We start from the raw sequence: 25,428 nt of genomic DNA on the forward strand, positions 1-25,428 counted from the left end.
AGGCCACCCACACATTTATTATCACTCCTTTATAACAACACCAATTGTAATTATTAATTTAATTCCTTCACCTCCCCTCGTCTTCACATGTGGTTCAACTGTTCGTTTTCATGTCATTAGGAAGGTCAAAGGTTTAGCGATTTAATTATCAATTTTTGATTTTGTTAAGTCTTCGTCACGTCATATGTATATTTGAACGTCCCTTTTTGTCGTCATCTCTGGGTAATCCGTTTGGATAACATTATCACAAATTAATTACACATATATATGTATTTTTAACACAACAATAATTGATAATACGCACTTATATAATTTTAAAATTGTATTCTATGTGGAGCGTTTACTATTGTCCTTGCGTGCAGCGCCCTCCTCGATTATATCTCCTAATTTTAGAAAAGTATTATAAAAATATTTGATCGATATTATAGGGTTTATTGGGGTTCGTTATATGTCTTGAGGTAATCTAAATTCAAATTATATTAAATAACGGTTTATAATTTGAAATATTTCTAATTGAATAGACTCTGAAGCTCCAGCAACGGCGTTTCTAGAAGGCAGGTTGTCTAGATCGCTGGAACAAGCTGGTGGACGCTGGGGAGGCACTCGTCTCAACTGGGCCGTGCAGAGTGCTGCCGCTGATTTCTTGCACCTCATGCTAGTCAGCATGGCACACCTCGCTCCAAGAGCCAGGTATTTATTAATCTACCTAATGTTATAAATGTTTATGACTTAACTTTGCAATTTTAAATTTTGGTTACTTGTTTTGTAGACAAATTTGAATCAAATCGATTTATAAAGTAACAAAAATAATAGCAAATATTACTTAATATCTTTAAATATATCATTACTAAATATATTTATAAACTTGAGTACATAAATGTCTTACAGATTCTGTTTAAGTTTTCACGACGAAGTGAGATATTTAGTACTGGACGAACTCAGATATGAAACAGCTTTAGCTCTACAGATAACTAATCTCTTCACACGAGCATTTTGTTCTCAAAGGTATTTTTTTTTATTTACTAATAAAAGCTTTAGCGGTCTACACTACCATTGTAAAGAGTATAATATACAAATTACATTAACATATATAGTTAACTGTGGAATCTAAATCTGAGTATCTACAATGGACCATCGAGAGCGCTCTACTAGCGCTGTGGGGCTGTACTAGTCTTTATTGCAAACACGAAGCCAAGTTCATGTATGTTTCCTGTTTCGCGCTGGGTAATTATGTTAAAGTTCAAGAAGAATTGTTGATTTGGCGTTACCTATCGCGATTAGCCTGAATTAAGTATTAAATAAATTAATACCCTTTACTTTTTTAGGGTGGGTATACATGATTTACCAATGTCAGTAGCTTTCTTCACATCAGTAGAAGTAGATCAAGTATTAAGAAAAGAAGCTAATCTATGTTGTACCACACCTTCAAATCCCCATGGCTTGGAAAAGGGTTATGGAATACCAGATGGAGAATTTTTGATGTTCTTGAAAAGTATAAATAAAATTAATAATACCATTATCTTTGTTTCTTTTTAAATGTATTTTATCATATTTATAGGCTGAAAAATAAACTTCCATGACTGTGAAATGCTAATAAAAAAATTGTCAATGTTGATATTACATGTCAAAAATGACATTGACATTTATTAACTATAAGGTTAGGTTTTATAGTTTACGAGACCCGTTTATAATTTATATTTCTACGTTGATTATATTATTTATATATTAAAAAATTGTATTAAATATGTCGAAAGTAACGAAAAGGAAGCATGTAATGAATGAAGCTTTGTGGGACGATTATGAGTTGCCGAAACCAAATCAAAGTATTGTCAAAGTTTTGAAAAGTAGAGGAAACAATCTTCATGAGGTATATTACAAACAAACCTTATCACTTTTATTTAATTTCATTATGTATTGATTCTTTTTAATTTGATTCAATCCCATTTACTACAGGTCACTACTCCTGCCGGTGAAGAATATTTAGTATCAATGCCTACTAAGTTTCGAAAAAATATATGGGTAAAACGTGGAAGCTACATCCTAGTCGAACCAATAACAGAGGGAGACAAAGTAAAAGCGGAAATTGTAAAAATTATGAAGAAGGACTCTATAAAATATTACAAAGAAAACAATTTGTGGCCTAAAGCATTTGATGACAATAGAAAACAAGATGAGGCACTTAGTGAGGATGATTTGTTTGTAAACACAAATAGGGTTCAGATGACTCAGTATTGCAGTGAAACAGACTCTAGTGACTCTAGTGACTCTAGTGATGATAGTGATAGCAATAGTGAGATAGAAAATAGTAGCAAATAAATAAATATACACTACTCTGTCAGTTTCTTTTAATTACCTTTTTAATGCTGTGTTTGGACTCTGTATAGCTGTATAGTGACAATGAATTTTATTTTATTTAACACAAATATAAGAATAATAAAATAGGAATTTATTTGTTCTTTTTGATCAATTTTTTTTAAATATTTTATAGTTACAATTAATAAGACCTTAAGCATTTAATGAATTATAACTTTTTTTAAAAAAAACAAGCTTATGTTTATTTTACTTACATATTAAAAAAAAAACAAATTACATTTTTAAATATTTTATTTAGAGATAATTTTTCTAAAGCCTAGGATTTAAATATAAGCATAATTTAAGAAGTGGAATATATTGTACAGGTACGATTACTTACTAATTATTATGTAATAAGTCAAAATTATTTAATATCGGCTACATCATCCGTCATATAATCATAAATAGTTTTTATTAACTCAACCGATTTCAGTTTGGCCCATCCTTCTGTCTTAGTAATGAGCTTAGCTTGGCCATCCTTTATGAATTCCAAAGTCAATTGTTTTAGAATTTTAGCTGAGTGCAAATCTGCCAGCTGTAAAGTTTCAATAGCATTCTCTTCTGTTAATTTTTTATGTAATGCTTCCTCACACAAGCTTTTTAAGAGCAAGTTTAGTTGATAGAAATCACCAGCTGCCAGCTATTTTTCAGGTATATGTTCAACTCTTGGAGCCTTATCACTGTATATAAATGTCAAAACTTCCGTAAGTACTTCAGCCTCTAGTGGAGATTCTACAATATTTGTGTGGCACTCTGTAGTGTTGTGTTCAAAGTGAGCCTTCAAAACCACACTCCTACTAGCGAGTACTGCCTTGTGGACTTTGTATTCATTCCCCTCTGCAGATTTCATTGTGATATCAGAGAACAAACCATTATTTAACAGATTCTTAAAGTCATTACTCAGTTGAGCTTCAGGAACATTAGAATGGTCTACTTTAATATCATTTGTCACAATAAATTGAAATTTCAATCTGAGGCTACCGTCACTTAAAAGAAATATGTCACGACCATCAAAAGGCGCAATATCTCTTTTGAATAATGTAGCTAGCTAAATATTGCCATTTGTTAGCCTGAACTGTGCGATACTCCTTTATAACTATTGAACGCTTTTCAAATCTTTTTAAGCAAATAGTTAGTATTGATTTAATAAAAACTGGGTTAGGCGATAAGTAACAGATTTCAATTATATCATTGTCTCGTCTTAAAAATTGCATTTTCAAGTGAAATCGTGAATACATAGAATCTGCGCATGGATCTTTTGGTTTCTCGGTTCGAAACTCTCGCCGTTTTATTTTCAAGTAAATTGACAAAATTTGGTACAGTCCATATGATTGTATTAATCTTCGTTTGCCCTTCAGTGCGCGTCGTATAATTTAAATTTGACATATTGCTTCTTATTACTTGGATTTTGTTTAATAAATCTAGTTTAGTTGCGCTTTAATTATTTTTAATAATTTAATAAAGCTTTTCGCCGCAAACATGTAACGAACAATAGTCCAATAACATGAAAAGAGAAAAATAGCAAACTGTAAAAATTAATAATGATAAATCAATAATGTGTTTACAAAGCTATTTGGTGCAATATTTGTAAGTATATGGACTGAAGAAACGTAACTGCAGCCCTTTGTTTTTCATAATTTTTATAAGTTTTTTTATTGATATATGTCTTATAAAGTTAGTTATTCTGAGCCTTTTCACTTTCACTATGTAGGGCTTGTGTAATGAAAGAGTAAAGATAAACAAACTTTCGTTTTACATATTCTAAGATAAAGATTTGCTAATAACTCTGCTATGTTATCTACTACAAACAGTTCTTGTTAATTTATTTATTTTCTTGTTAATTTTTTTATTCATAACCAGTTTTTCCTATACTTTCCTTACTTCACATACGTTGTTAGTAGCCTATGTCGTAAAAGCTGCGCGATTTTCCTGTCAATAATTCTGAGCAACCTTTGTATATAAGTTCCTGTTCTAGTAATTGGCTTGTCTTTGATGAAAATTACACCCGAGGCAGAAAACCACACCAAGTCACATTATCATTATTTGGATAAATTAAAGTATCGCTTTAGTATATATTATAAACAAAACGACGAGACGAAATGAAACGAGTTGACGAGCCGGTTGGCGTGGTTGGTAGATATTTGCCTTTCACAGGCAGACATTTGTGTGCATGAACATGTCTGTTTGTCCTAAGTCTTGGTGTAATTATATATATAAGTATGTATTTACAAAAGAAAAGTAGTATATGTAGTATATCAGTTGTTTGTTTTCCAAAGCACAAGCTCTGTACAAGGTTAATTTGGGATCAGATGGCCGTGTGTGAAAAATGTCCCAGGATATTATTATTATATTATTATTATTATAAAACAAAATTAATTTTATTACATTTATTGGAAAAATATAAGAACTATTGACTTAATGCTTTTATTAAAGTCTGGTTTATAAATTATTATTATAAAATTGATATTAGTGATATTTTATATTATGTAATTTTATGTATATTCGATTGGAACGGACGCGGCATTAATGTAAATGGCCAACACATTACACATCTGCGATTTGCCGACGACATTTTCATCATGGCGGAGACTCTGTAGAATTTTGGAAGAGATGCTAAACAGTCTGAGCGATTCTTCAAGACAAGTAGGTCTCGGGATGAACATAGAAAAGACCAAAATTATGGCAAACCGACATGTATCCCCGAGACCAGTGATCGTAAATGGCTCTCCACTTGAAGTTGTGCAGGAATATATCTACCTGGGCCAAACTATACAACTTTGAGAAGGAGGCTAAAAGAAGAATACGTTTGGGCCGGGCGGCATTCGGGAGGTTACGTCATATTTTTGAATCGTCGATTCCACAGTCGCTTAAGACCAGGGTCTTCAATCAGTGCGTCCTACCTGTAATGACTTACGGTGCCGAAACGTGGACACTTACCGTAGGACTGGTCCACAAATTTTGGGTCGCTCAGTGAGCAATGGAACGCGCGATGCTTGGGGTTTCTCTGGTAGATAGAATCCGAAAAAAAAGGACATTCGCCAGAGAACTAAAGGCACCGACATCGCGCGTAGAATTAGCTCGCTGAAGTGGAAGTGGGCTGGTCATGTGTTAGAGTGGAGACCACGCTTAGGCAAACGTAGTGTAGGACGCCCTGTGACAAGATGGGCCGATGATTTAAAAAAGGTGGCAGGTTCGGGATGGATGCGGACTGCCCAAGATCGGGATGGTTGGCGTTCTATGGGGGAGGCTTTCGTCCAGCAGTGGACGGCAAAAGGCTGAAAAAAAAATTATATATATATGCTTAATTCTATACAATGGGTAAAAAAGTTAAAAAGTTTAAATTATCTGTGCTGAATGCTCAACAAACTAAATACAGGAAGAGACGAATTATCACACACTATAAAATATTTTAATCCAGACATAATTTCTATCACGGAAACATGGCTATCTGAGAATGTCAAGCTAAAAAATTACAATATCCCAGGCTATAATTTTTTTCATGAACCACGATCAGGTTCGCAATCTAGAGGAGGAGGAGTAGGCGCATATATACGTTCAAATTTGAGAGTAAAAGTATTGCCAGTAGATTCTTCGGCACTTGAGCAACAGTGGTTTGAAATTAAGATTATAAGATGCATAATTGCTGTAGGAGTCATCTACCGACCTCCCAAATTTAGTTTTAGCACATTTTTATCTGCGCTAGATGACAATCTATCATTTTTAACACCAAAATATGGATACGTATTTGTAACTGGTGACATAAAAATTGATTTAAATTCGCATGGATATACTTTATGATATGAATAAACTTTTACTGCACTGAATGTAGCGTTTGTGTTGGCAGCATATGTACAAGGTAGGCATGGGCGATACAAATCGTATATAGATACAATATCTATGTATCGGTACAAAATCTAATATCTAGATCCACTGATATCGTTTCTGTATAATCTGTATACGGTATTGTTATGGTACTAAATCTAATATCTAGATATCGAAGCGCACGCACAGTATTTATAATATTCGGATATCCACCGATATCGGTCTTGTATACTCTGCATACGGTATATCCGATATCGAATATCGTTGTAAATTTGTAAATATCAATTGTCAAACGAGTAGGCGCGAACGCGAGTAGGAATGTTAGTGAAATATCTATATATCGAACTTATTATTTAGAAATATCTATATTTAGTACTATTTATTATTATTATGTTATTTATGTTTATTATAATTATGTAATACTAGCTGGTGCCCGCGACTTCGTCTACGCAGGATTAGTATTTGGAGTAGCTTATATTAGCGTGGCGTAGAAAAGAATTAACATTATGACATAAATATTTTTTGAGTCGCATTTGAAAAATATAACTGCTTGACAATATTTTAACAAAAGAAAATTGGCAATATAATAAATATACGGTAATTAGGCACTGCAGAACCCTGATCATAGGCCTATAGTTATCTAGCTACTGCAGTATGCTCTTATAAACTATATTTAACGATTTTTTTCCTTCAGCATAAACATGCAGATTTTTTGCTTTGGAAACACGTGAGCAAGCCACATAGAGCTGACCGTGAGAAAAACATGGCGTGCCTAAATGTATGCCTGCTACCTTTAAGGTTTGCTTCTGCGATTTGTTGATCGTCATTGAAAATGCGACTTTTAACGGGAACTGTAGGCGTTTAAAATTGAATGGCAAGTTATTGGGTATGATTGGGATGCGCGGTATAAGAACATTGTCTCCCTTGGCTTCTCCAGTTAAAATTGTGGCCTTCACAATGTGCCTTCCTAGTTCGGTAACTCGCATTGATATACATCACGTTATTTACAATATTATAAATCAACCAAAAAAGGACCAATTACTAACCTACCTACAACCTCTGTAATTTACAAAAAAAAGAAGGAATTCGGTATAATGAACAGGTAAGTAACCTATATCTATTAATTTAAATAAAAATGAAGTATCTTATTTAAGTGTAACTCCTAACCAAAAAAAAACTGCCAATACCTAATCTTGGGCCTATATTACTTGAAGTACAATCCGTTTTTAAAAAATCGCTATAACCATGAAAATTCGCAAAACGGAGACAACAGTCAACGATGTCTGCCCTCACGCTTCTGCCCGCGTTCGGGTCGCGCACTCAGCGATGAGCGCCTTCTTCCCCCACACAAGTGCGTCGCACCGCCCGCCACCGCCGCCGGAGGCGAACCGCGCCGTACCGCTCGCTACACCGCACCCGTAGTATCGCGCATTTAAACTAAATGATGTCTATCATACATTACATAATTATGTGTAACTAACGTTTATGGCAGCGCACGCCAGAATAGCTCGCAGAGAGGTAGGTTTTTTCCTAGTTACTTGACATTTAATGTCATATTTTGGACAGCTCACACAATATCTTTATAAATTGTAGCCTATGTGTTATTCTGATGTATAAGCTATATTATTGGAAAGTTTAATTGAAATCCATTCAGTAGTTTTTGCGTGAAAGAGTAACAAACATCCATCCACACATACAAACTTTCACGTTTATAATAGTAGTAGGATTTTTGAACGACATATCGATAGTTTATATTGAAGTATAAATATTAAAGTTTTTTATATTTTTTAAATAAATTTTTTTATTAGAATTAATCTTTTAGTGTCTAATAATCGCAGTAGTCGACCCGCCGAACATATAATACAACAAGTATTTTTAAAATCTCACTGAAAAATATTGGTACACATAATTGTCTTATTTACATTAAAAAGTATAAATTTGGAAATTATAGTACAATAATTGCGTCACAGCTATTTTTGAGTATATTTGTAATATGGTTTTTTATTATGTGACGTCTGGTAACACTATCACCTAGCTCAATAACAAATAGCTATTTATAAATACGACTCACGTTTAGGTTATCTGTTGATATTTTTTAAAATATCGGATATTCGATATCATTTTTTTCAAAATTTTAGGTGTTTTTCGTAACTCGTGTATTTTTTCTTGTTTAAGTAGATGCATATAATAATTTATGATGTGTGTAAAATAATGTACATATTGTATTGAACATTTCAAGGAAATTAGGTATTTAGGGCAAGTGTTAATATTCATTAAATGTAATTTTAAAGAATGATTTTTAGTCAGATTAATGTTTGTGTTAAATACAATGATTGTCTCGTCCCAATACGAGCGTAATTTTCGATAAATTCAACTGCAGGCAAAAAAGACAAGGGCTCTTCAAGCATTTTACAGATATTTTTAAAAGTCAAATTAGATCAAAAGAGATACGAGTCATTACTCTTTCGACAACAGTTAAAAGAGATGTATAAACGAAGAAATGAACTTTTAAATACGCTGGCATTACTCATTTTGTATTCTATATAGGTATTAAATAAATAAATAGAAAAACATCGCTATTACGCAGTCAGTCATAAGCCTGAAAAAAGTATGAAGGAAAGTTCATTTCACTGATTTTCAAATTCGGAACTGCAACATATCTATTAATAAACAAATATTTACTTATTTAACCATGTTATTATCAATAACAAAAATAAACCAATACATAATATATGCGATAAACACAAATATTTATTAATATTAATCTGATATCATCTGGTACTGATTCGATTTCCGAGTACCATAGACTCGATACAATATCTAGATATTAAAATATATAGATACGATATCCGATATTCAAAACCGATATCTAGATACGATACGATATCGCTTCAAAGCGATATTACCCATGCCTAGTACAAGGCGTAGACTGAAAAGCAGCCTAGCTGAGACTACGACCTTTTCACCAAATTATGATATTGTTAACTCTTTTTTTACGGTTTTGTACCTTAATTTTTTTGTCTTTGTTTCTTTTTGGTGAATAAAGTTATTTATTATTATTATTATTATACGCCTGACCGTATTTCGCGCTGCCTCCCGCCAAAAGCGTATTACTTTTTAAAAACAATCTGACAGCTTGACGTATGACGTTCGGAAAGTTTGACTTTTCTGCTTATAATATATATATATAAGTGAATAACCAACTTATATATATAATAGCATAATTTATATACATTAAAGCCTTAAATAAATACAAATAAAAATTAAAAATAGTGTACAAGTCGTGACCGCGTGGAATGGTGACAAGAATGCTAGAAGTAATTCCCCTCTGAATCGCAATTCCGATTCTCGAGCGAAAAAAGAAACCAGCCCTCTATATATACATATATATATACTTAAACGATATTTGCGTCCTTATTAAATAGTTAGTTGTTAGGTGCTATCGTTCGGTCGCATGATGTCGTACTGGCGCAACAACAGGGAGCGCGTGATGGATGGGGCAGCAAGTGGTGCGGCTGCCGGATCACTTGCTGCCCGACCCTCTGCGGAACACCTTGCGACGACCTTACTGTTGAAGTTAACTGTTTAGTTATTGTCTTGGGTAAAGAAATATATCGAATCTTTATATTTATATGCGTTATCTTATTGTAGTATTTTAGAATAAAAAAATGAGCTCGATGTAAATCGTTTCATTTCTCAGACACGAATGAAAGTAAATTTCAAATAATTCTTTCTAAAATCAAAATATTTTTTTTTATAATGATCGCGTTACAAATACCATACTTATTTAATATAAATCAATCAATCAATCAACAGCCAATCGTTGTCCACTGCTGAACATAGGCCTCTCCCAAGGTGCGCCAAAGCTCCCTGTCCTCCGCCTTCCGCATCCAGTTGGTGCCCGCCACCTTCTTAAGGTCGTCGGTCCACCTGGCTGGAGGGCGCCCTACGCTGCGCTTGCCGATTCGCGGTCTCCACTCTAGGACTCGTCTGCTCCAACGGCCATCGGTCCTACGACATACGTGACCAGCCCACTGCCACTTCAGCCTGCTAATTTTGCAAGCTATGTCGATGACTCCGGTTCTTTTCCGGATAATCTCATTTCTGATCTTATCCTTCAAAGATACTCCGAGCATAGCTCGCTCCATAGCACGCTGAGCGACTTTGAATTTGTGGACTAGTCCCGCAGTTAGTGTCCACGTTTCGGCACCGTATGTCATGGCAGGTAAGACGCATTGGTTGAAGACTTTCGTCTTCAAACATTGCGGTATAGACGACTTGAGGACTTGACGAAGGTTGCCAAATGCTGCCCATCCCAAGCGAATTCTTCGATCGGCTTCCTTCTCGAAGTTGTTCCTACCGACTTGTATTATCTGTCCTAGGTAGGTATATTCACTAACAACTTGGAGAGGTTTCCCCTCGACGTATATCGGTCCCGGCACGACATGCCTATTGAACATGACCTTGGTCTTGTCCAAGTTCATACCGAGACCGACACGCCGGGAAGACTCGCCTAGGCTACGCAGCATTTCGGTGAGTTGTTCCAGCGACTCTGCTATGATGACGATATCGTCGGCAAATCGAAGGTGTGAGATGTACTCGCCGTTTACATTGGCTCCATACCTAGTCCAATCCAGCGTTTTGAAAACGTCTTCCAACGCGTTGGTGAACAGTTTCGGGGATATTACATCCCCCTGTCTCACCCCTCTGCGCAGTTGGATCGCCTTCGTCTTACAGTCCTGGATGTGGACAGTCATTGTAGCGGCGTTGTACAGACATCTCAGTACCTCGATATATCTCCAATCGATATGACATCTCTGCAATGAGTCGAGCACTGCCCAGGTTTCGATGGAGTCGAAGGCTTTCTCGTAGTCCACAAATGCCATACACAGCGGCTGATTGTACTCTTCGGTCTTCTGCACAATCTGCCAAACAGTATGGATGTGGTCCACGGTGCTGTAGCCTGATCGAAAGCCGGCTTGCTCTGGGGGCTGGAACTCGTCAAGTCGTCTGGCGAGACGGTTCGTGACGACTCTTGAGAACAGCTTATACACGTGACTCAGGAGGGAGATTGGTCTGTAGTTTTTCAAGAGGGTTTTATCACCTTTCTTGAAAAACAGTACCACCTCACTCCCGCTCCACGTTTCCGGGGTCTTGCCATGTTGGATGACGGAATTAAAGAGGCTTGCTAGCTCTTTCAGGACCGGAGTCCCGCCTGCCTTAAGCAACTCTGTTGTGATTCCGTCATCTCCCGGAGCTTTGTTGTTTTTAAGCTGTTCTAGAGCCGCCCTAATCCCTCCTTGGTCAACGACCGGGAGCTCCTCGGAGTAATGGCGCATAAGAGGGGCGCGCTGGTCATCAATACTGATTCCCACGGGTTTATCAGATCTTGAAGAGAACAACTGCCCATAAAACCTCTCTACTTCTCCGACATAGTACTCATATATAGACATAGTAATCTAATGATAAAAGCTTTAGCGGTCTACACTACCATTGTAAAGAGTATAATATACAAATTACATTAACATATATAGTTAATTGTGGAATCTAAATCTGAGTATCTACAATGGACCATCGAGAGCGCTCTACTAGCGCTGTGGTGGCTGTACTAGCCTTTATTGCAAACACGAAGCCAAGTTCATGTATGTTTCCTGTTTCGCGCTGGGTAATTATGTAAAAGACCAAGAAGAATTGTTGATTTGGCGTTACCTATCGCGATTAGCCTGAATTAAGTATTAAATAAATTAATACCCTTTACTTTTTTAGGGTGGGTATACATGATTTACCAATGTCAGTAGCTTTCTTCACATCAGTAGAAGTAGATCAAGTATTAAGAAAAGAAGCTAATCTATGTTGTACCACACCTTCAAATCCCCATGGCTTGGAAAAGGGTTATGGAATACCAGATGGAGAATCGCTAACTATTTTTGATGTTCTTGAAAAGTGTAAATAAAAATAATAATACCATTATCTTTGTTTCTTTTTATATGTATATTATCATATTTATAGGCTGAAAAATAAACTTCCGTGACTGTGAAATGCTAATAAAAAAATTGTCAATGTTGATATTACATGTCAAAAATGACAATGACATTTATTAACTATAAAGTTAGGTTTTATAGTTTACGAGACCCGTTTATAATTTATATTTCTACGTTGATTATATTATTTATATATTAAAAAATTGTGTTAAATATGTCGAAAGTAACGAAAAGGAAGCATGTAATGAATGAAGCTTTGTGGGACGATTATGAGTTGCCGAAAGCAAATCAAAGTATTGTCAAAGTTTTGAAAAGTAGAGGAAACAATCTTCATGAGGTATATTACAAACAAACCTTATCACTTTTATTTAATTTCATTATGTATTGATTCTTTTTAATTTGATTCAATCCCATTTACTACAGGTCACTACTCCTTCCGGTGAAGAATTTTTAGTATCAATGCCTACTAAGTTTCGAAAAAATATATGGGTGAAACGTGGAAGCTACATCCTAGTCGAACCAATAACAGAGGGAGACAAAGTAAAAGCGGAAATAGTAAAAATTATGAAGAAGGACTCTATAAAATATTACAAAGAAAACAATTTGTGGCCTAAAGCATTTGATGACAATAGAAAACAAGATGAGGCACTTAGTGAGGATGATTTGTTTGTAAACACAAATAGGGTTCAGATGACTCAGTATTGCAGTGAAACAGACTCTAGTGACTCTAGTGACTCTGGTGATGATAGTGATAGCTATAGTGAGATAGAAAATAGTAGCAAATAAATAAATATACACTACTCTGTCAGTTTCTTTTAATTACCTTTTTAATGCTGTGTTTGGACTCTGTATAGCTGTATAGTGACAATGGATTTTATTTTATTTAACATAATTATAAGAATAATAAAATAGGAATTTATTTGTTCTTTTTGATCAATTTTTTTTAAATATTTTATAGTTACAATTAATAAGACCTTAAGCATTTAATGAATTAGATAACTTTTAAAAAAAAAACAAGCAGTATGGGTAGCTTATGTTTATTTTACTTACATATTTAAAAAAAAAACAAATTACATTTTTGAATATTTTATTAATTCAAGAGATAATTTTTCTAAAGCCTAGGATTTAAATATAAGCATAATTTAAGAAGTGGAATATATTGTACAGGTACGTTAACTCAACCGATTTCAGGTTGGCCCATCCCTCTGTCTTAGTAATGAGCTTAGCTTGGCCATCCTTTATGAATTCCAAAGTCAATTGCTTTAGAATTTTAGCTGAGTGCAAATCTACCAGCTGTAAAGTTTCAATAGCATTCTCTACTGATAATTTTTTATGTAATGCTTCCTCACACAAGCATTTTAATCTATTTAGTTCATAGAAATCAGCATTTATTAGGTGTTTTTCAGGAAAACACCTAATAAATGTTGCCCCTGAGAATACCCCATTTCGTCTGACTTACTAGGAGGAAATCCTCAAGTTGACGACACTATCTACGGTCGGCTCCCGCCGGCCGCGCTCGCCCGCCGCGTCACTGACGACCTCGCCTGTTGCAGGCGCCGGACAAAATTTCGCCGAGCGCTTGCTGAAGCAGTTCAACCCGACGATGACGATATCCGAGGCGAAGAGTAAGGCGGCCAAAATGTTTTCCACCACGAAGGGGAGGCGAGTTTATCGACTCAAGGAAAAGTTTTCGGAAGGTTTTATCGATGAGGAGCTGGGAGATCGGGTACGATGATTTTGTGGCCCTTATCCCAATAAGGCTAGCGCCATAGACGGTAACATGACCGACACTTGTTACACATAGTTAGATAATTAATAATACCTGCCTACTAAAAACACTACAACGAATTTAAAAGTTCATTAATATATATTTAACAAATAAAAAAAAATACTGTAATAATAATAATTTTTAATTTTTAGCCATTAGAAATGTCGGCAAACCAAGCGATGCGTCTCGCTAAGCTCAGCGGCAAAAAGGTTGACGAAATGTTTGAGCACCCCGTGTGGGTCGGCGGCACTGAATCGCAAATGTTCAATAAACTAGAGGAAATTGCAGGTAAGGACTATAATATGTGACTTGAAATTTAGCGCGGGAGTGAAATAAAGAATAATAAAATTTTAGTTTTTGCACCGATATTTTATATATTTTTAATTTTAGAAAAGTATTATAAAAATATTTGATCGATATTAAAGGGTTTATTGGGGTTCGTTATATGTCTTGAGGTAATCTAAATTCAAATTAATTAAATAACGGTTTATAATTTGAAATATTTCAATTGTTTTGTAGACAAATTTGAATCAAATCGATTTATAAAGTAACAAAAGTAATAGCAAATATTACTTAATATCTTTAAATATATCATTACTAAATATATTTATAAACTTGAATACATAAATGTTTTACAGATTCTGTTTAAGTTTTCACGACGAAGTGAGATATTTAGTACTGGACGAACTCAGATATGAAACAGCTTTAGCTCTACAGATAACTAATCTCTTCACACGAGCATTTTGTTCTCAAAGGTATTTTTTTTTATTTACTAATAGTAATCTGATGATAAAAGCTTTAGCTGTAGTGAGTATCTACAATGGACCATCGAGAGCGCTCTACTAGCGCTGTGGGGCTGTACTAGCCTTTATTGCAAACACGAAGCCAAGTTCATATATGTTTCCTGTTTCGCGCTGGGTAATTATGTAAAAGTTCAATAAGAATTGTTGATTTGGCGTTACCTATCGCGATTAGCCTGAATTAAGTATTAAATAAATTAATACCCTTTACTTTTTTAGGGTGGGTATACATGATTTACCAATGTCAGTAGCTTTCTTCACATCAGTAGAAGTAGATCAAGTATTAAGAAAAGAAGCTAATCTACGTTGTACCACACCTTCAAATCCCCATGGCTTGGAAAAGGGTTATGGAATACCAGATGGAGAATCGCTAACTATTTTTGATGTTCTTGAAAAGTGTAAATAAAAATAATAATACCATTATCTTTGTTTCTTTTTATATGTATATTATCATATTTATAGGCTGAAAAATGAACTTCCATGACTGGGAAATGCTAATAAAAAAATTGTCAATGTTGATATTACATGTCAAAAATGACAATGACATTTATTAACTATAAAGTTAGGTTTTATAGTTTACGAGACCCGTTTATAATTTATATTTCTACGTTGATTATATTATTTATATATTAAAAAATTGTGTTAAATATGTCGAAAGTAACGAAAAGGAAGCATGTAATGAATGAAGCTTTGTGGGACGATTATGAGTTGCCGAAAGCAAATCAAAGTATTGTCAAAGTTTTGAAAAGTAGAGGAAACAATCTTCATGAGGTATATTACAAACAAACCTTATCACTTTTATTTAATTTCATTATGTATTGATTCTTTTTAATTTGATTCAATCCCATTTACTACAGGTCACTACTCCTTCCGGTGAAGAATATTTAGTATCAATGCCTACTAAGTTTCGAAAAAATATATGGGTGAAACGTGGAAGCTACATCCTAGTCGAACCAATAACAGAGGGAGACAAAGTAAAAGCGGAAATAGTAAAAATTATGAAGAAGGACTCTATAAAATATTACAAAGAAAACAATTTGTGGCCTAAAGCATTTGATGACAATAGAAAACAAGATGAGGCACTTAGTGAGGATGATTTGTTTGTAAACACAAATAGGGTTCAGATGACTCAGTATTGCAGTGAAACAGACTCTAGTGACTCTAGTGACTCTGGTGATGATAGTGATAGCAATAGTGAGATAGAAAATAGTAGCAAATAAATAAATATACACTACTCTGTCAGTTTCTTTTAATTACCTTTTTAATGCTGTGTTTGGACTCTGTATAGCTGTATAGTGACAATGGATTTTATTTTATTTAACATAATTATAAGAATAATAAAATAGGAATTTATTTGTTCTTTTTGATCAATTTTTTTTAAATATTTTATAGTTACAATTAATAAGACCTTAAGCATTTAATGAATTAGGTAACTTTTAAAAAAAAACAAGCAGTATGGGTAGCTTATGTTTATTTTACTTACATATTTAAAAAAAAACAAATTACATTTTTAAATATTTTATTAATTCAAGAGATAATTTTTCTAAAGCCTAGGATTTAAATATAAGCATAATTTAAGAAGTGGAATATATTGTACAGGTACGTTAACTCAACCGATTTCAGGTTGGCCCATCCCTCTGTCTTAGTAATGAGCTTAGCTTGGCCATCCTTTATGAATTCCAAAGTCAATTGCTTTAGAATTTTAGCTGAGTGCAAATCTACCAGCTGTAAAGTTTCAATAGCATTCTCTACTGTTAATTTTTTATGTAATGCTTCCTCACACAAGCATTTTAATCTATTTAGTTCATAGAAATCAGCAGCTGCCAGCAATTTTTCAGGTATATGTTCAACTCTTGGAGCCTTATCACTGTATATAAATGTCAAAACTTCCGTAAGTACTTCAGCCTCTAGTGGAGATTCTACAATATTTGTGTGGCACTCTGTAATGTTATGTTCAAAGTGAGCCTTCAAAACCACACTCCTACTAGCGAGTACTGCCTTGTGGACTTTGTATTCATTCCCCTCTGCAGATTTCATTGTGATATCAGAGAACAAACCATTATTTAACAGATTCTCAAAGTCATTACTCAGTTGAGCTTCAGGAACATTAGAATGGTCTACTTTAATATCATTTGTCACAATAAATTGAAATTTCAATCTGAGGCTACCGTCACTTAAAAGAAATATGTCACGACCATCAAAACCCGCAATATCTCTTTTGAATAAAGTAGCTAGCTAAATATTGCCATTTGTTAGCCTGAACTGTGCGATACTCCTTTATAACTATTGAACGCTTTTCAAATCTTTTTAAGCAAATAGTTAGTATTCATTTCAAAAAAACTGGGTTAGGCGATAAGTAACAGATTTCAATTATATCATTGTCTCGTCCTAAAAATTGCATCTTCAAGCGAAATCGTGAATACATAGAATCTGCGCATGGATCTTTTGGTTTCTCGGTTCGAAACTCTCTCGACGTTTTATTTTCAAGTAAATTGACAAAATTTGGTACAGTCCATTTGATTGTATTAATATTCGTATAATTTAAATTTGACATATTGCTTCTTATTACTTGGATTTTGTTTAATAAATCTAGTTTAGTTGCGCTTTAATTATTTTTAATAATTTAATAAAGCTTTTCGCTGCAAACATGTAACGAACAATAGTCCAATAACATGAAAAGAGAAAAATAGCAAACTGTAAAAATTAATAATGATAAATCAATACTGTGTTTACAAAGCTATTTGTCCTATACCTACTTGGTGCAATATTTGTAAGTATATGGACTGAAGAAACGTAACTACAGCCCTTTGTTTTTCATTATTTTTATAAGTTTTTTATTGATATATGTCTTATAAAGTTAGTTATTCTGAGCCTTTTCACTTTCACTATGTAGGGCTTGTGTAATGAAAGAGTAAAGATAAACAAACTTTCGTTTTACATATTCTAAGATAATAATTCTAAGATAAGCCGATTTTTTATTCATAACCAGTTTTTCCTATACTTTCCTTACTTCACATACGTTGTTAGTAGCCTATGTCGTAAAAGCTGCGCGATTTTCCTGTCAATAATTCTGAGCAACCTTTGTATATAAGTTCCTGTTCTAGTAATTGGCTTGTCTTTGATGAAAATTACACCCGAGGCAGAAAACCACACCAAGTCACATTATCATTATTTGGATAAATTAAAGTATCGCTTTAGTATATATTATAAACAAAACGACGAGACGAAATGAAACGAGTTGACGAGCCGGTTGGCGTGGTTGGTAGATATTTGCCTTTCACAGGCAGACATTTGTGTGCATGAACATGTCTGTTTGTCCTAAGTCTTGGTGTAATTATATATATAAGTATGTATTTACAAAAGAAAAGTAGTATATGTAGTATATCAGTTGTTTGTTTTCCAAAGCACAAGCTCTGTACAAGGTTAATTTGGGATCAGATGGCCGTGTGTGAAAAATGTCCCAGGATATTATTATTATATTATTATTATTATAAAACAAAATTAATTTTATTACATTTATTGGAAAAATATAAGAACTATTGACTTAATGCTTTTATTAAAGTCTGGTTTATAAATTATTATTATAAAATTGATATTAGTGATATTTTATATTATGTAATTTTATGTATATTCGATTGGAACGGACGCGGCATTAATGTAAATGGCCAACACATTACACATCTGCGATTTGCCGACGACATTTTCATCATGGCGGAGACTCTGTAGAATTTTGGAAGAGATGCTAAACAGTCTGAGCGATTCTTCAAGACAAGTAGGTCTCGGGATGAACATAGAAAAGACCAAAATTATGGCAAACCGACATGTATCCCCGAGACCAGTGATCGTAAATGGCTCTCCACTTGAAGTTGTGCAGGAATATATCTACCTGGGCCAAACTATACAACTTTGAGAAGGAGGCTAAAAGAAGAATACGTTTGGGCCGGGCGGCATTCGGGAGGTTACGTCATATTTTTGAATCGTCGATTCCACAGTCGCTTAAGACCAGGGTCTTCAATCAGTGCGTCCTACCTGTAATGACTTACGGTGCCGAAACGTGGACACTTACCGTAGGACTGGTCCACAAATTTTGGGTCGCTCAGTGAGCAATGGAACGCGCGATGCTTGGGGTTTCTCTGGTAGATAGAATCCGAAAAAAAAGGACATTCGCCAGAGAACTAAAGGCACCGACATCGCGCGTAGAATTAGCTCGCTGAAGTGGAAGTGGGCTGGTCATGTGTTAGAGTGGAGACCACGCTTAGGCAAACGTAACGTAGGACGCCCTGTGACAAGATGGGCCGATGATTTAAAAAAGGTGGCAGGTTCGGGATGGATGCGGACTGCCCAAGATCGGGATGATTGGCGTTCTATGGGGGAGGCTTTCGTCCAGCAGTGGACGGCAAAAGGCTGAAAAAAAATTTATATATGTATGCTTAATTCTATACAATGGGTAAAAAAGTTAAAAAGTTTAAATTATCTGTGCTGAATGCTCAACAAACTAAATACAGGAAGAGACGAATTATCACACACTATAAAATATTTTGATCCAGACATAATTTCTATCACGGAAACATGGCTATCTGAGAATGTCAAGCTAAAAAATTACAATATCCCAGGCTATAATTTTTTTCATGAACCACGATCAGGTTCGCAATCTAGAGGAGGAGGAGTAGGCGCATATATACGTTCAAATTTGAGAGTAAAAGTATTGCCAGTAGATTCTTCGGCACTTGAGCAACAGTGGTTTGAAATTAAGATTATAAGATGCATAATTGCTGTAGGAGTCATCTACCGACCTCCCAAATTTAGTTTTAGCACATTTTTATCTGCGCTAGATGACAATCTATCATTTTTAACACCAAAATATGGATACGTATTTGTAACTGGTGACATAAAAATTGATTTAAATTCGCATGGATATACTTTATGATATGAATAAACTTTTACTGCACTGAATGTAGCGTTTGTGTTGGCAGCATATGTACAAGGTAGGCATGGGCGATACAAATCGTATATAGATACAATATCTATGTATCGGTACAAAATCTAATATCTAGATCCACTGATATCGTTTCTGTATAATCTGTATACGGTATTGTTATGGTACTAAATCTAATATCTAGATATCGAAGCGCACGCACAGTATTTATAATATTCGGATATCCACCGATATCGGTCTTGTATACTCTGCATACGGTATATCCGATATCGAATATCGTTGTAAATTTGTAAATATCAATTGTCAAACGAGTAGGCGCGAACGCGAGTAGGAATGTTAGTGAAATATCTATATATCGAACTTATTATTTAGAAATATCTATATTTAGTACTATTTATTATTATTATGTTATTTATGTTTATTATAATTATGTAATACTAGCTGGTGCCCGCGACTTCGTCTACGCAGGATTAGTATTTGGAGTAGCTTATATTAGCGTGGCGTAGAAAAGAATTAACATTATGACATAAATATTTTTTGAGTCGCATTTGAAAAATATAACTGCTTGACAATATTTTAACAAAAGAAAATTGGCAATATAATAAATATACGGTAATTAGGCACTGCAGAACCCTGATCATAGGCCTATAGTTATCTAGCTACTGCAGTATGCTCTTATAAACTATATTTAACGATTTTTTTCCTTCAGCATAAACATGCAGATTTTTTGCTTTGGAAACACGTGAGCAAGCCACATAGAGCTGACCGTGAGAAAAACATGGCGTGCCTAAATGTATGCCTGCTACCTTTAAGGTTTGCTTCTGCGATTTGTTGATCGTCATTGAAAATGCGACTTTTAACGGGAACTGTAGGCGTTTAAAATTGAATGGCAAGTTATTGGGTATGATTGGGATGCGCGGTATAAGAACATTGTCTCCCTTGGCTTCTCCAGTTAAAATTGTGGCCTTCACAATGTGCCTTCCTAGTTCGGTAACTCGCATTGATATACATCACGTTATTTACAATATTATAAATCAACCAAAAAAGGACCAATTACTAACCTACCTACAACCTCTGTAATTTACAAAAAAAAGAAGGAATTCGGTATAATGAACAGGTAAGTAACCTATATCTATTAATTTAAATAAAAATGAAGTATCTTATTTAAGTGTAACTCCTAACCAAAAAAAAACTGCCAATACCTAATCTTGGGCCTATATTACTTGAAGTACAATCCGTTTTTAAAAAATCGCTATAACCATGAAAATTCGCAAAACGGAGACAACAGTCAACGATGTCTGCCCTCACGCTTCTGCCCGCGTTCGGGTCGCGCACTCAGCGATGAGCGCCTTCTTCCCCCACACAAGTGCGTCGCACCGCCCGCCACCGCCGCCGGAGGCGAACCGCGCCGTACCGCTCGCTACACCGCACCCGTAGTATCGCGCATTTAAACTAAATGATGTCTATCATACATTACATAATTATGTGTAACTAACGTTTATGGCAGCGCACGCCAGAATAGCTCGCAGAGAGGTAGGTTTTTTCCTAGTTACTTGACATTTAATGTCATATTTTGGACAGCTCACACAATATCTTTATAAATTGTAGCCTATGTGTTATTCTGATGTATAAGCTATATTATTGGAAAGTTTAATTGAAATCCATTCAGTAGTTTTTGCGTGAAAGAGTAACAAACATCCATCCACACATACAAACTTTCACGTTTATAATAGTAGTAGGATTTTTGAACGACATATCGATAGTTTATATTGAAGTATAAATATTAAAGTTTTTTATATTTTTTAAATAAATTTTTTTATTAGAATTAATCTTTTAGTGTCTAATAATCGCAGTAGTCGACCCGCCGAACATATAATACAACAAGTATTTTTAAAATCTCACTGAAAAATATTGGTACACATAATTGTCTTATTTACATTAAAAAGTATAAATTTGGAAATTATAGTACAATAATTGCGTCACAGCTATTTTTGAGTATATTTGTAATATGGTTTTTTATTATGTGACGTCTGGTAACACTATCACCTAGCTCAATAACAAATAGCTATTTATAAATACGACTCACGTTTAGGTTATCTGTTGATATTTTTTAAAATATCGGATATTCGATATCATTTTTTTCAAAATTTTAGGTGTTTTTCGTAACTCGTGTATTTTTTCTTGTTTAAGTAGATGCATATAATAATTTATGATGTGTGTAAAATAATGTACATATTGTATTGAACATTTCAAGGAAATTAGGTATTTAGGGCAAGTGTTAATATTCATTAAATGTAATTTTAAAGAATGATTTTTAGTCAGATTAATGTTTGTGTTAAATACAATGATTGTCTCGTCCCAATACGAGCGTAATTTTCGATAAATTCAACTGCAGGCAAAAAAGACAAGGGCTCTTCAAGCATTTTACAGATATTTTTAAAAGTCAAATTAGATCAAAAGAGATACGAGTCATTACTCTTTCGACAACAGTTAAAAGAGATGTATAAACGAAGAAATGAACTTTTAAATACGCTGGCATTACTCATTTTGTATTCTATATAGGTATTAAATAAATAAATAGAAAAACATCGCTATTACGCAGTCAGTCATAAGCCTGAAAAAAGTATGAAGGAAAGTTCATTTCACTGATTTTCAAATTCGGAACTGCAACATATCTATTAATAAACAAATATTTACTTATTTAACCATGTTATTATCAATAACAAAAATAAACCAATACATAATATATGCGATAAACACAAATATTTATTAATATTAATCTGATATCATCTGGTACTGATTCGATTTCCGAGTACCATAGACTCGATACAATATCTAGATATTAAAATATATAGATACGATATCCGATATTCAAAACCGATATCTAGATACGATACGATATCGCTTCAAAGCGATATTACCCATGCCTAGTACAAGGCGTAGACTGAAAAGCAGCCTAGCTGAGACTACGACCTTTTCACCAAATTATGATATTGTTAACTCTTTTTTTACGGTTTTGTACCTTAATTTTTTTGTCTTTGTTTCTTTTTGGTGAATAAAGTTATTTATTATTATTATTATTATACGCCTGACCGTATTTCGCGCTGCCTCCCGCCAAAAGCGTATTACTTTTTAAAAACAATCTGACAGCTTGACGTATGACGTTCGGAAAGTTTGACTTTTCTGCTTATAATATATATATATAAGTGAATAACCAACTTATATATATAATAGCATAATTTATATACATTAAAGCCTTAAATAAATACAAATAAAAATTAAAAATAGTGTACAAGTCGTGACCGCGTGGAATGGTGACAAGAATGCTAGAAGTAATTCCCCTCTGAATCGCAATTCCGATTCTCGAGCGAAAAAAGAAACCAGCCCTCTATATATACATATATATATACTTAAACGATATTTGCGTCCTTATTAAATAGTTAGTTGTTAGGTGCTATCGTTCGGTCGCATGATGTCGTACTGGCGCAACAACAGGGAGCGCGTGATGGATGGGGCAGCAAGTGGTGCGGCTGCCGGATCACTTGCTGCCCGACCCTCTGCGGAACACCTTGCGACGACCTTACTGTTGAAGTTAACTGTTTAGTTATTGTCTTGGGTAAAGAAATATATCGAATCTTTATATTTATATGCGTTATCTTATTGTAGTATTTTAGAATAAAAAAATGAGCTCGATGTAAATCGTTTCATTTCTCAGACACGAATGAAAGTAAATTTCAAATAATTCTTTCTAAAATCAAAATATTTTTTTTTATAATGATCGCGTTACAAATACCATACTTATTTAATATAAATCAATCAATCAATCAACAGCCAATCGTTGTCCACTGCTGAACATAGGCCTCTCCCAAGGTGCGCCAAAGCTCCCTGTCCTCCGCCTTCCGCATCCAGTTGGTGCCCGCCACCTTCTTAAGGTCGTCGGTCCACCTGGCTGGAGGGCGCCCTACGCTGCGCTTGCCGATTCGCGGTCTCCACTCTAGGACTCGTCTGCTCCAACGGCCATCGGTCCTACGACATACGTGACCAGCCCACTGCCACTTCAGCCTGCTAATTTTGCAAGCTATGTCGATGACTCCGGTTCTTTTCCGGATAATCTCATTTCTGATCTTATCCTTCAAAGATACTCCGAGCATAGCTCGCTCCATAGCACGCTGAGCGACTTTGAATTTGTGGACTAGTCCCGCAGTTAGTGTCCACGTTTCGGCACCGTATGTCATGGCAGGTAAGACGCATTGGTTGAAGACTTTCGTCTTCAAACATTGCGGTATAGACGACTTGAGGACTTGACGAAGGTTGCCAAATGCTGCCCATCCCAAGCGAATTCTTCGATCGGCTTCCTTCTCGAAGTTGTTCCTACCGACTTGTATTATCTGTCCTAGGTAGGTATATTCACTAACAACTTGGAGAGGTTTCCCCTCGACGTATATCGGTCCCGGCACGACATGCCTATTGAACATGACCTTGGTCTTGTCCAAGTTCATACCGAGACCGACACGCCGGGAAGACTCGCCTAGGCTACGCAGCATTTCGGTGAGTTGTTCCAGCGACTCTGCTATGATGACGATATCGTCGGCAAATCGAAGGTGTGAGATGTACTCGCCGTTTACATTGGCTCCATACCTAGTCCAATCCAGCGTTTTGAAAACGTCTTCCAACGCGTTGGTGAACAGTTTCGGGGATATTACATCCCCCTGTCTCACCCCTCTGCGCAGTTGGATCGCCTTCGTCTTACAGTCCTGGATGTGGACAGTCATTGTAGCGGCGTTGTACAGACATCTCAGTACCTCGATATATCTCCAATCGATATGACATCTCTGCAATGAGTCGAGCACTGCCCAGGTTTCGATGGAGTCGAAGGCTTTCTCGTAGTCCACAAATGCCATACACAGCGGCTGATTGTACTCTTCGGTCTTCTGCACAATCTGCCAAACAGTATGGATGTGGTCCACGGTGCTGTAGCCTGATCGAAAGCCGGCTTGCTCTGGGGGCTGGAACTCGTCAAGTCGTCTGGCGAGACGGTTCGTGACGACTCTTGAGAACAGCTTATACACGTGACTCAGGAGGGAGATTGGTCTGTAGTTTTTCAAGAGGGTTTTATCACCTTTCTTGAAAAACAGTACCACCTCACTCCCGCTCCACGTTTCCGGGGTCTTGCCATGTTGGATGACGGAATTAAAGAGGCTTGCTAGCTCTTTCAGGACCGGAGTCCCGCCTGCCTTAAGCAACTCTGTTGTGATTCCGTCATCTCCCGGAGCTTTGTTGTTTTTAAGCTGTTCTAGAGCCGCCCTAATCCCTCCTTGGTCAACGACCGGGAGCTCCTCGGAGTAATGGCGCATAAGAGGGGCGCGCTGGTCATCAATACTGATTCCCACGGGTTTATCAGATCTTGAAGAGAACAACTGCCCATAAAACCTCTCTACTTCTCCGACATAGTACTCATATATAGACATAGTAATCTAATGATAAAAGCTTTAGCGGTCTACACTACCATTGTAAAGAGTATAATATACAAATTACATTAACATATATAGTTAATTGTGGAATCTAAATCTGAGTATCTACAATGGACCATCGAGAGCGCTCTACTAGCGCTGTGGTGGCTGTACTAGCCTTTATTGCAAACACGAAGCCAAGTTCATGTATGTTTCCTGTTTCGCGCTGGGTAATTATGTAAAAGACCAAGAAGAATTGTTGATTTGGCGTTACCTATCGCGATTAGCCTGAATTAAGTATTAAATAAATTAATACCCT

At 35.4% G+C, this 25,428-nt stretch overlaps 5 protein-coding genes and 1 pseudogene across 6 annotated transcripts in view; 5 read left to right on the forward strand and 1 right to left on the reverse strand.

Annotated features, from left to right (window-relative positions):
* LOC126776687 (DNA polymerase subunit gamma-1, mitochondrial-like) overlaps positions 1 to 25,428 on the forward strand; it is a 78,575-nt gene that overhangs the window by 10,009 nt on the left and 43,138 nt on the right. Inside the window, exons 6-7 of the mRNA XM_050499309.1 lie at positions 13,709 to 13,881; positions 14,076 to 14,132. Coding sequence (XP_050355266.1) covers positions 13,709 to 13,881; positions 14,076 to 14,132 — 230 coding nt within the window. The remainder of the gene's footprint in view (positions 1 to 13,708; positions 13,882 to 14,075; positions 14,133 to 25,428) is intronic.
* LOC126776917 (probable RNA-binding protein EIF1AD) lies at positions 1,677 to 2,330 on the forward strand. Its single transcript, XM_050499782.1, has 2 exons — positions 1,677 to 1,867; positions 1,954 to 2,330. Exons 1-2 carry the CDS (start codon positions 1,745 to 1,747, stop codon positions 2,314 to 2,316), a joined length of 486 nt encoding a protein of 161 aa, XP_050355739.1. The 5' UTR covers positions 1,677 to 1,744; the 3' UTR covers positions 2,317 to 2,330.
* On the reverse strand, positions 2,717 to 3,738 carry LOC126776861 (speckle-type POZ protein-like; annotated as a pseudogene).
* LOC126776919 (probable RNA-binding protein EIF1AD) lies at positions 12,243 to 15,972 on the forward strand. Of its 2 annotated transcripts, XM_050499786.1 has the most exons (3): positions 12,243 to 12,295; positions 15,299 to 15,494; positions 15,581 to 15,972. In XM_050499786.1, the coding sequence occupies exons 2-3, from the start codon at positions 15,372 to 15,374 to the stop codon at positions 15,941 to 15,943; spliced, it is 486 nt and encodes a 161-aa protein (XP_050355743.1). In that variant the 5' UTR covers positions 12,243 to 12,295; positions 15,299 to 15,371; the 3' UTR covers positions 15,944 to 15,972. The 2 variants fall into 2 exon arrangements, with proteins under 2 accessions (XP_050355743.1, XP_050355742.1); XM_050499785.1 differs by lacking the exon at positions 12,243 to 12,295 and having other exon boundaries at positions 15,296 to 15,494.
* On the forward strand, positions 12,269 to 12,941 carry LOC126776960 (probable RNA-binding protein EIF1AD). The gene is made up of 2 exons (XM_050499821.1): positions 12,269 to 12,492; positions 12,579 to 12,941. The coding sequence occupies exons 1-2, from the start codon at positions 12,370 to 12,372 to the stop codon at positions 12,939 to 12,941; spliced, it is 486 nt and encodes a 161-aa protein (XP_050355778.1). The 5' UTR covers positions 12,269 to 12,369.
* The window catches only part of LOC126776924 (probable RNA-binding protein EIF1AD), a 58,619-nt gene continuing 48,465 nt past the window's right edge, over positions 15,275 to 25,428 (forward strand). Inside the window, exon 1 of the mRNA XM_050499791.1 lies at positions 15,275 to 15,289. The gene's annotated coding sequence lies outside the window, so the exon portion shown is untranslated. The remainder of the gene's footprint in view (positions 15,290 to 25,428) is intronic.

The sequence above is a fragment of the Nymphalis io genome, chromosome 21 (assembly GCF_905147045.1).
Source record: "Nymphalis io chromosome 21, ilAglIoxx1.1, whole genome shotgun sequence".
NCBI lineage: Eukaryota > Metazoa > Arthropoda > Insecta > Lepidoptera > Nymphalidae > Nymphalis > Nymphalis io.

Coding starts and splice junctions, on each gene's coding strand:
- LOC126776917 (XM_050499782.1), top strand. CDS start 1,745: ATGTCGAAAGTAACGAAAAGGAAGCATGTAATGAATGAAGCTTTGTGG. Junction 1,868..1,953: donor GAGGAAACAATCTTCATGAG/GTATATTACAAA, acceptor CATTTACTACAG/GTCACTACTCCTGCCGGTGA.
- LOC126776960 (XM_050499821.1), top strand. CDS start 12,370: ATGTCGAAAGTAACGAAAAGGAAGCATGTAATGAATGAAGCTTTGTGG. Junction 12,493..12,578: donor GAGGAAACAATCTTCATGAG/GTATATTACAAA, acceptor CATTTACTACAG/GTCACTACTCCTTCCGGTGA.
- LOC126776919 (XM_050499786.1), top strand. CDS start 15,372: ATGTCGAAAGTAACGAAAAGGAAGCATGTAATGAATGAAGCTTTGTGG. Junction 15,495..15,580: donor GAGGAAACAATCTTCATGAG/GTATATTACAAA, acceptor CATTTACTACAG/GTCACTACTCCTTCCGGTGA.